The sequence below is a fragment of the Lottia gigantea genome (genome assembly GCF_000327385.1).
Source record: "Lottia gigantea unplaced genomic scaffold LOTGIsca_31, whole genome shotgun sequence".
In the NCBI taxonomy this organism is placed as follows: domain Eukaryota; kingdom Metazoa; phylum Mollusca; class Gastropoda; family Lottiidae; genus Lottia; species Lottia gigantea.
The window spans coordinates 1,555,213-1,564,075 of NW_008709027.1; the positions used below are offsets into that span (position 1 = coordinate 1,555,213).

The following is an 8,863-nucleotide window of genomic DNA, read 5'->3' on the forward strand; positions in this document are numbered from 1 at the left end:
TGAATTCATATTCAAAGTGTCTAGTTGTATTCCAAATATCAAGGTTCTACATAAAATAGGTCATAAGATATACATACACCAAGATCAAAAAGACACAAATATGGTAAAACAAAACTCAAATTTGTAAAAATCACCAATTTCAATTTTGCTTTAAAAAAGCAATTGTTCTATATCTATGTAAAGTGCATGAAAAGCACATTAGGAAACCAAAAAAATTAACCCTCTAAGTTAATTAGGTCACGTGCTAGAGCAGTCCAAAGTTGCGAATTTGGCTTTTTACGGATAGCTATAAAACCGGAAGTACATGTCGGAGGTCAAAGGTCAAAGTATCAAATGATAGCCAAGGTCAATGACCTTTGACCCTATGAAGGTCAAGGTCATCAAAGGTCAAGGTCGCATGGTGTGATCGTTTAAAGCTTTAAAAAATTTCAACCGGAAGTTGAAAAAAAGCAAAAGCGAAATTCAAAATTCGGCTCCCAATGTTTTTTGCGCAATCGATTGCGGAATACATTCACATCAAATTTGAGCATATCAACATTTACCCTGAGGCCCCATTTTGAGTTTTACAAAAGTGTGTTTTTTCAATATGGCGGCCAAAGTATCACTTCCGATCTGGATTTTTTTTTCTTCGTTTTTTTGTAATAGCATTTACTTACGATCAGCATAAATTTCGTTGACCTATTTCAATTACACCGGAAGTTATTCGACCGGAAGTGTATTGTACTTTCAATAGATTCCCCGTTTAAAACCGGAAGTAAAATTAAATATTTGACAACTACATATTATTTGCTTTAGTGATGCCCCTTTGCATATTAAATTTCAGATCAATCGATGCAAAAGCAAAAAAGTTGCAAAAAAATTGAAAAATTTGATCGAAAAAAGTGAGCGACGAATTTTCAAATTTCGTAATTTTTTAAGTGCTATCAGGTCAGAAATTACAGGTAGATTGTAAAAATGAAAACCCGAAGAAAATCGATGCAAAAATACGCCTTCTAGAGCCGATTTTCGACTTTTTGCACATGTGGAACTGTGGCACTTCCGGTTTTGCAAAAATGTTCCAATTTATATTTATGCACATCGTCACCTATATAGAAGGTCTATGAAATTTGAAACGTTGCTGCAACTACTGCAGTCTAAGCACAGGAAGGTGTGGACGAAACGAAAAAAAAAAAAAAAAAAAAAAGAAGGGACATTTCAGTAACAAACTGGCAAAATTTAATCAACGAAGTGGCTTAAGTTCAAAATCATTTAAATCAAAAATTAGTGTGTCTAGAATTAGCGAGCCGTCATTTCTTGAGATTATGCCATATATAGAAAAGACATCTATAGATATACGAAAAGAAATTCCTAGTTTGAGATATTTTTGAAGGAATTATGCAATTTTTATACATTTCTAGTATTTCTAAAGACTATTAATGTGTATTCAAGAATCAATTCAACGCCCCAAATGGCGCACCTGTCCCTTTAAAAGAGTATTTGATGGTATTGTGACCAGTGAAATACTGAATCCATACTGATATAAATGCAATAAATCTTTCTTTAAAATCTTTCATGATTCATAACATTTGTTGTATAATAGTCAAAATTTTCTTTTACATGATACGTGTAATCTAACATGTTCAATTTCAATTCAATAGAATAATAAAAAATCGAGTGTAAAAAAATTACCAAGAAATTATGAGTTTTCAGCAAGATATGAATAGCCATTATAGCTATTCAACGCTGATCTGGTCAAATAACATTCACCACAAATAATATGGATTGAATATGAAAAATAATAAAAATCAGGTTATCAAGTTTTTGGAGAATTCTCAAGTTTTGTTTGTTTATGAGTCAGATGGGTATTGTATATGTTAATAAAAGGTTATGAAATGCACAACATGGTTAATACTTTATAACAAATCAAGGGCTTACAAACCAATAAAGAATTGACATTTGACATTTGTTTTCAAAGAGAATAAGGATATTTTAACCTGCTTTAAACTTTTCATTATAAAAATGAGATGATACAGTTTGTGTGCTAAAAAAATATTGTAATCACAAAAGCATAATTTTAATGATTTTAAATGGTATAGGAATAAATATGAAATACAGATATGTTAATCATCATATTTACCATTTTTATTCGCCCACATCTCTCTATTTGGACGTATATTGTCCGCACCCCTGTCCGTCCGTCGTTCCGTCAACATTTGATTTTTTGATGGAATCAATTGAAATTCGGTATGGGTATACATATTCATAAAATGAAGATCAAGTTTGAATATGGGCTATTTTCGACCGTTAGAAGCAGAGTTATTGCCCTTGCCCCAAAATCTTGAATATGCTATTACTCTCAACCGATTTTCATCAAACTTAAAATGGATGTTATTGGACCTAAATTGAAAGGTTTGAGAAAGATTAGTTTACTTCTGATTAAATTTAAGGCTTTTTCAAGATTTAGGCCTCTTAGGTCAGTTTTGAGGAGTTATCGCCCTTTAACCTCTATACAGTAAGTGCTTCTATCAACATCAATTGCTCGTAAACACTCTAAAAACTAGAGTGTTTGAAGGAATCAAATGAAATTCGGTATGTGCATACATATTCATGAAAAGAAGGTCCGTCGGTCCGTCTGTCAACATTTGCTTGTAAACGCTCAAAAAACTAGATTTTTTAATGAAATCAAATGAAATTCGGTATGTGTATACATATTCATAAAACGGAGATCAAGTTCGAATTTGAGCTATTTTTGACTGTTAGAAGCCGAGTTATTGCCTTTGCCTCAAAAACTTGAATATTTACCATCCGCATGCCGTGGTGGGCGAATATGGCTGTGGTCCACTATGGCTGTGGTCCACTATCTTCCAGTACTTTATGATAAATTATCTAATTGATATATCACACAGGACTTTGGAGTAGATTTCCACTTTACATTGAATATTCTATAGAATATTGAAAAAAAAATAAAGACTAATAATCTAAATTTGCACAGCTGCTCACAAATACATTTTCAAACAGACAGCATGTCAAAAGCAGTAGGGTAAACACTTAATATTTTGGTAATTTTTAATCCCATATGGAACTTACTTTAGAGTACATGGCATAATATTTGGTAGTATTTGACCATGAATAGATAAAGCTGTTCCACCTTGATAAACAGTATCTGTACTAATTTCTACTAATACACTATCATTAATTACTGTACCATTTAATATCTGTAATGGCATGTAGGGCTGGAACTGTTGTAGACTTAAATTATTCCATGGTCTATTTGAAAGTTCCTGTAAGATGAGAAATCTTAAAAGCCTTTTTTATTAATAAAATATATAGATCTTGTTATCAATGACCTTCAAATACAATCTGACTGTTATCTTATGAACTCTCTAAATGTACGTAGTCCCACCAGATAGCAGTATTTAACATTTAAACTAGATTGGTATTTACAAAATTTAATTATTAAATACTAACAAATATAACATACCAAACCATTCAAGTAAAACTTTTCACCAAATCCTTGACAAAATGATGTGGCAAGTGGCAAAGTATTCTTTTTATTTCTTGGACATAAATCACATATTTCTCTCCAAAACCTGCAAAAATTCAGAATAGTTCTAAAACTTATTTTAGTTAGAGATTAGTGCTTTGACTTCTAGTGTACAGAATGACATTTTTATCATTCATTGAGTGTATTGAGCTCAATCTAAATTTCTTGCAAAAAAAAAAATAGAATCATATAATAGAAGACAATTACATTCCATTCAATGCATGTATATAGAATATTTATACAATAACATTACCTAACCTATTTTCATTCTGAGTAAAATTATCTTTGCCTTGTGTTTCATAAACCCAACCATTAGCAAAAAGGGCAGATGATAAATTGTGTTGTCTTACCATAGTTAAGGCCTGCAAATATAAAAGCAGATCATGATTGTGCTGTAATCAAATCAACAACAGTTTATATATACATATCAGGACTGTGGCACTAGTTAACATATCTATATCATTTCCAAAATATCTAGTTACAATATTGTCCTGTAAGTTGTACTGTCTACTTTCTATATGGTACCTGACTCCAGCCCTAGTCTCTTTACACGGAGATATAAATTGCGAACAGGAAAGTTTTAGGTAGTAGCACACATCAATATTGTTTATGTATCTTAAAAAATATTCTGCATACATTTTTCACATACATTTGTTATGAGGATGGATTCTATACAGAGCAAAATAAAATACCTCTCTAGTATTATAACCGCCATCACCTGGTGTACCTCTACCAAATATATCAATACCAACGTATACATCAAATGGTCTGTCATACTCTACTGCTATAGTTTTACTGTTCTCTAACTTTTCATGAGTCCAATTATAGTTTAAATATATACCATCACACACTTCAAAATACATCCTGTAAACAAAAACTACAACATACAGTCCTTAAACACAAAATACAGACTGTAAACACAACATACAGACTGTAAACACAAAATACAGACTGTAAACACAACATAAAAAAACACAACTGAAAAATTGACAAACCTATTCCTATCATTTAATTCATTCTGCCAATCCAACTTTCCAGTATCAGTAACACTATCATACCAAATAACAACTGATCCTGGGATAGCCTCGTGCATCTTTCTTGTTAAATCTTCTACAAAATCTTTTAAATCATTGACTTTTCTGGACTGAAAACAGATTTGAAGGTAATTTAGTGAAGAGTAGTATTAGTATTAGTAAATATCAGTATATATTGTATATGTTATCTTTTGTTAGACATCAATAATTATTGACTAGAATCTTTTGTGGCTTCATATGGAGATTCAAAGGTATTCTATTCATTAGTTTAAGACTTCAATTTTGATAAATCCTTGGAGAAATTGAATGGTTATAAATATATTATATTCTATGAGGTATTATATTGTATATATTTTTGAGATAACAAAATCAGTACATTAATGGGATCCTACTTTTCATAGTTTTTTTTACCTGAACTTCATTTTCTATATTGATAAGCCAGCCGTCAAATCTATAATATTCAGCCATATTTACTAATTTAGTTGCAAAATTTTTATAAACATCAACATTTTCTAGAAATAAATTACAACATTCAAATCCATACTTCCATTCTGTAATCAAGGTACCTAAAAATAAATGAATTAAAGTTGAAAATAAACACCTGATTTAAAAAAAAAACTTATACCAGGCTAGTTAACAATTATCTTCAGCATGTTAACAGCTGAGTTGTCATACACATACATCTGTCAAGTCATGAAGTCATGAACAGACATTTAACTGATCCTTACACCTCATATTCCCAGAATGTAAAAACACATAGTAATCTTTATAATGAAAAAAATTAAATTTTACCTAATACTTTGACACCATGTCTATGTCCAGCATTAGTCCAACATGGTGGAGGAATAGTCACTAAATTATGACTAAAATATATAAATATATCTATATACTGCCAATGATAGAATCTATAAGCATCAGATGAACTGCTTCCTTGAACAAATCTGAAATAATATGAATTTATTCTGAGCATTGGTTTCTGTACAATATTTTAATGTTTATGTCTATTTATTCATTTGTCATTATTTGGTATTTGATACATAAGTTGAGATTTTTCATTGACCTGATGTTTGTAATTTTGACTTTGTTTATCATTCATATTCTTAGTATGTAATTATTACACTATTTTTTATTCTAATACAGGATTGATTATGTCTTGAAACATTTATAGCCAACAACAATTCTAAAATACAAAAAGATACATGGCATTAACATAAAGGTCACTTACCTGTCATCTAAATAGCCTCCTTTCATATCATGACAAATCAAGGTTTTAGGCACCCCTGATTTCAGTTGGTTTGATGCTAGAGGTATTTTAGAAACTGAGAACTGATCAGCCCCACCTTCCCATGATAAAACATCTCTATATTTTTCAATTGGTTTGCAAACTGGTCTATCATCTTCCATGATCTACAATTTACAAATCAAAAATTAAATTGGACCAATTAAAAGAATATTCAGTCAATTATGAAGAAAAAGAGGTTCATAGACTCCACATATAAACTTGTCTGCCATTCCATAGAAAGCTTTACAACAAAAGAACTTGTTGAAACTATTGTCATCTTGGCATTGATTGGATGAAATTCACTTCAGTAATGTCATTGGGGTTCCTCTAGTTGTAAATGCTAATAAGACCAACTTTGGCAAAATTCTGCAGTCAAAATCTGAACCTGATATGTACTTGTAACCTGATGACGTTAGTGTATCATAAAAACTAAAACTGGGGTCCAGTTAATTTTTTATCCAGCTTATAGAAATAGTTCTTTTAAACAACAATGTGCTTAATTAGATCTCATTATTGTATAAACAAAGTAGATCTATTGATTTTTCTTCTGTTGAGCGTTTAATTGAAAAAGTAATGCAATAGATTGGTTGGTCCAGGCCCTTGAAGTTCTGTCAATAATAATAAAGAACTGAACTTCAAGGGCCTGTGGTCCAATTTGGCTTTTTTTTTTTTTATCTGAACTGCTTCCTGCTCTCTTAGTAGCATTGCCTCTGTCAGTGACAACTTGTAACCGAAAGCAAAACTGTAGAAATCATGACAGGTTTCGATGTTTACCAAACACAAATCTTATTTACCTCTACCTTGAATAGCTGATAAAAATAATAATCGTGTTATCTCCCTTTGTATAGAGAAATAATCCGAAAATGTCAGCAGTAGGCCTGTGTTTTAATTTACTGGTCATAAAGATATCTGATTACCGTTGGCGCATTAATACCGATGTGATATTTGTGCAAGATTTGTCTTTATAATGTAGAGTACCGGTATTGATAATAAAGGAATGGTGACTCTGTACTGTAGCTGGATCCTTTGATCCATACTATGCTTTTTGATGCCTTTTGATCCTCTTTTGTAAACGGTTGTCCCGCTAAAAGTGCCATTAACAGGAAATAATGTTTTGTTTTAGAGCTAGACGAAATTTGTTGCTCAAATAAATGAATACTTCAAAAATCTAGAGAAACATTTTCTTTAACATAATTATCTGGAAATTAAACAGAAAAAATCCAGCCGTTATTTTTTTAATGCCAAATCCTTTTAAAAGGTCAACGTAAATTGTTTTCATAGTGGCCTATATCCTATGCTTTTTGGGCGGTCTTGAAAAAGTTCGGATTTAAGCAAAATAAAAGCTTTATTATAGAGAATTAATGTCTCCTTCTTATTCTACAGGTTTCAAATAATATAATTTCTTATAAGATAGCCTACCAAGTACTAACGATCGTTCAGATCACCGCATCACCGCACAGATCACCGTTATCACCGCAAAACAAAACCCGAAATATCAACATATTGACGAAACATTGGTAGCAGCTAGGCCTAATGAACTTTAATTTCCACTTAATTTGATTTCTTAGCTGAAGAGTAATATTAGTTAGGTCATTTCTTCTGAGAAATTGTTGACATACAATTCTTATATCGATCGACTATTATTTCAATAACAAATGTATTCATATCTATCGATTCGTGTTGTTCTTTAAATCGTAGAATGAGCGTGAATTGACATAACATAGTATTCGTTTGTGAATGAAAAGTTTACAATTATCTCAATTAACCAGTTATGCACGACAATCTACATTCAATTAAAGTCTGGATATCAAGGTGTAATGTTACCGCGAACAATATGCTATCCTGATTGGATAGTATGTAATCTGCGTCATGAGGGACTTTCCCTAAATTTTCCCGTCAGTATTTTTGGGAAAATATTATCAATGGAATTATTCAACCGATTTACCTATATATTTGTTTACGTAATAAAAAGAACAAGGCAATCCAAGGCGTTAATGTAATTTACGACATATTTCATTCTTACCAGGTCAAATGATATTTCATTTTTTTTCTTTTTTGAACAACTTTAGTATTATGACTATAACTATAAGAGACAATTTAGAAGGTAAGAAAAAGGAAAAGGCCTATCTTTTGGGGGGAATAGTAAGAGTTGAGTGAGAGCAAAATACGGGTTGATACTATTTACAACTTCCTCATTGAGTGCGGTTAAAGCTACTATTTCAACATTTCTAAGAATTCTCAACATTTGTCACGTGGATAAAATAAGGTGATAAGAGAGGCAATTCGATGGATAGTTTTGTTGGCCTATCAATTAACGAATATTTGGATATATCGGGGTGATGTAGGCCTATACAAGTTTTACAGGGTAAATAGTATTTTCTGATTTCATTATTTGTCCACATAGTTTAGACTCTAAGAGTAAGTGCTACAACAATTAAGTCATTGTGGTTTTTTTTATAATAGGCAAAATCTATCAATATTTTCTTGAAACACGAAACACGTATATAAGTAGTCCCATCATCCGTTGGTCAGAACATAGCCTAATTAGGCCTGTTTATTGTATTAAATAGCCTTCGCTTAGTTTATTTTCGCCTCAACAAAATAACAGTCATGTATTTAATCCATATGTTTACATCATTTGCTTCGACTTTGGAGTACAACTATACCTAACTAATAATTTATGATATCCGATGATATAGCCCGCACTCATTTTAAGTGCAGGTCGTCGGTTAGCTTTTAAAAGGTTAGGGTCTGATCCGAGCCAAACATCATTTGACTTTGTAGATTGGTCAACCAAAGGCCTGCAAGAGCACGGCGGAAATGAAGAAAGAACATACAGTGTAGATTTTATAAAGGTAGGTAGACTAAAGAGAGAAATTCATATTGATTTAATTTTTAAAACTAACACTCTGTAATCTGGCTGGCAGTATTTTTTAATGATGGTTCTCAAAAATCACACGAGCCAAGGTCAGAAGCAATAATTCTACATTTCAAAGTGCCATTTAGTTTTTTTTTATTGTTTAC

General features: G+C 31.5%; 1 protein-coding gene across 1 annotated transcript; it reads right to left on the minus strand.

Annotated features, from left to right (window-relative positions):
- Positions 1–3,442: 3,442 nt before the first annotated feature.
- On the minus strand, positions 3,443–5,961 carry LOTGIDRAFT_119666 (hypothetical protein; the record flags this gene model as incomplete). Its single annotated transcript, XM_009057779.1, has 7 exons — positions 3,443–3,569; positions 3,782–3,885; positions 4,216–4,387; positions 4,519–4,667; positions 4,969–5,123; positions 5,350–5,498; positions 5,783–5,961. The coding sequence occupies 7 exons, from the start codon at positions 5,959–5,961 to the stop codon at positions 3,443–3,445; spliced, it is 1,035 nt and encodes a 344-aa protein (XP_009056027.1).
- Between the last annotated feature and the right edge of the window lie 2,902 nt (positions 5,962–8,863).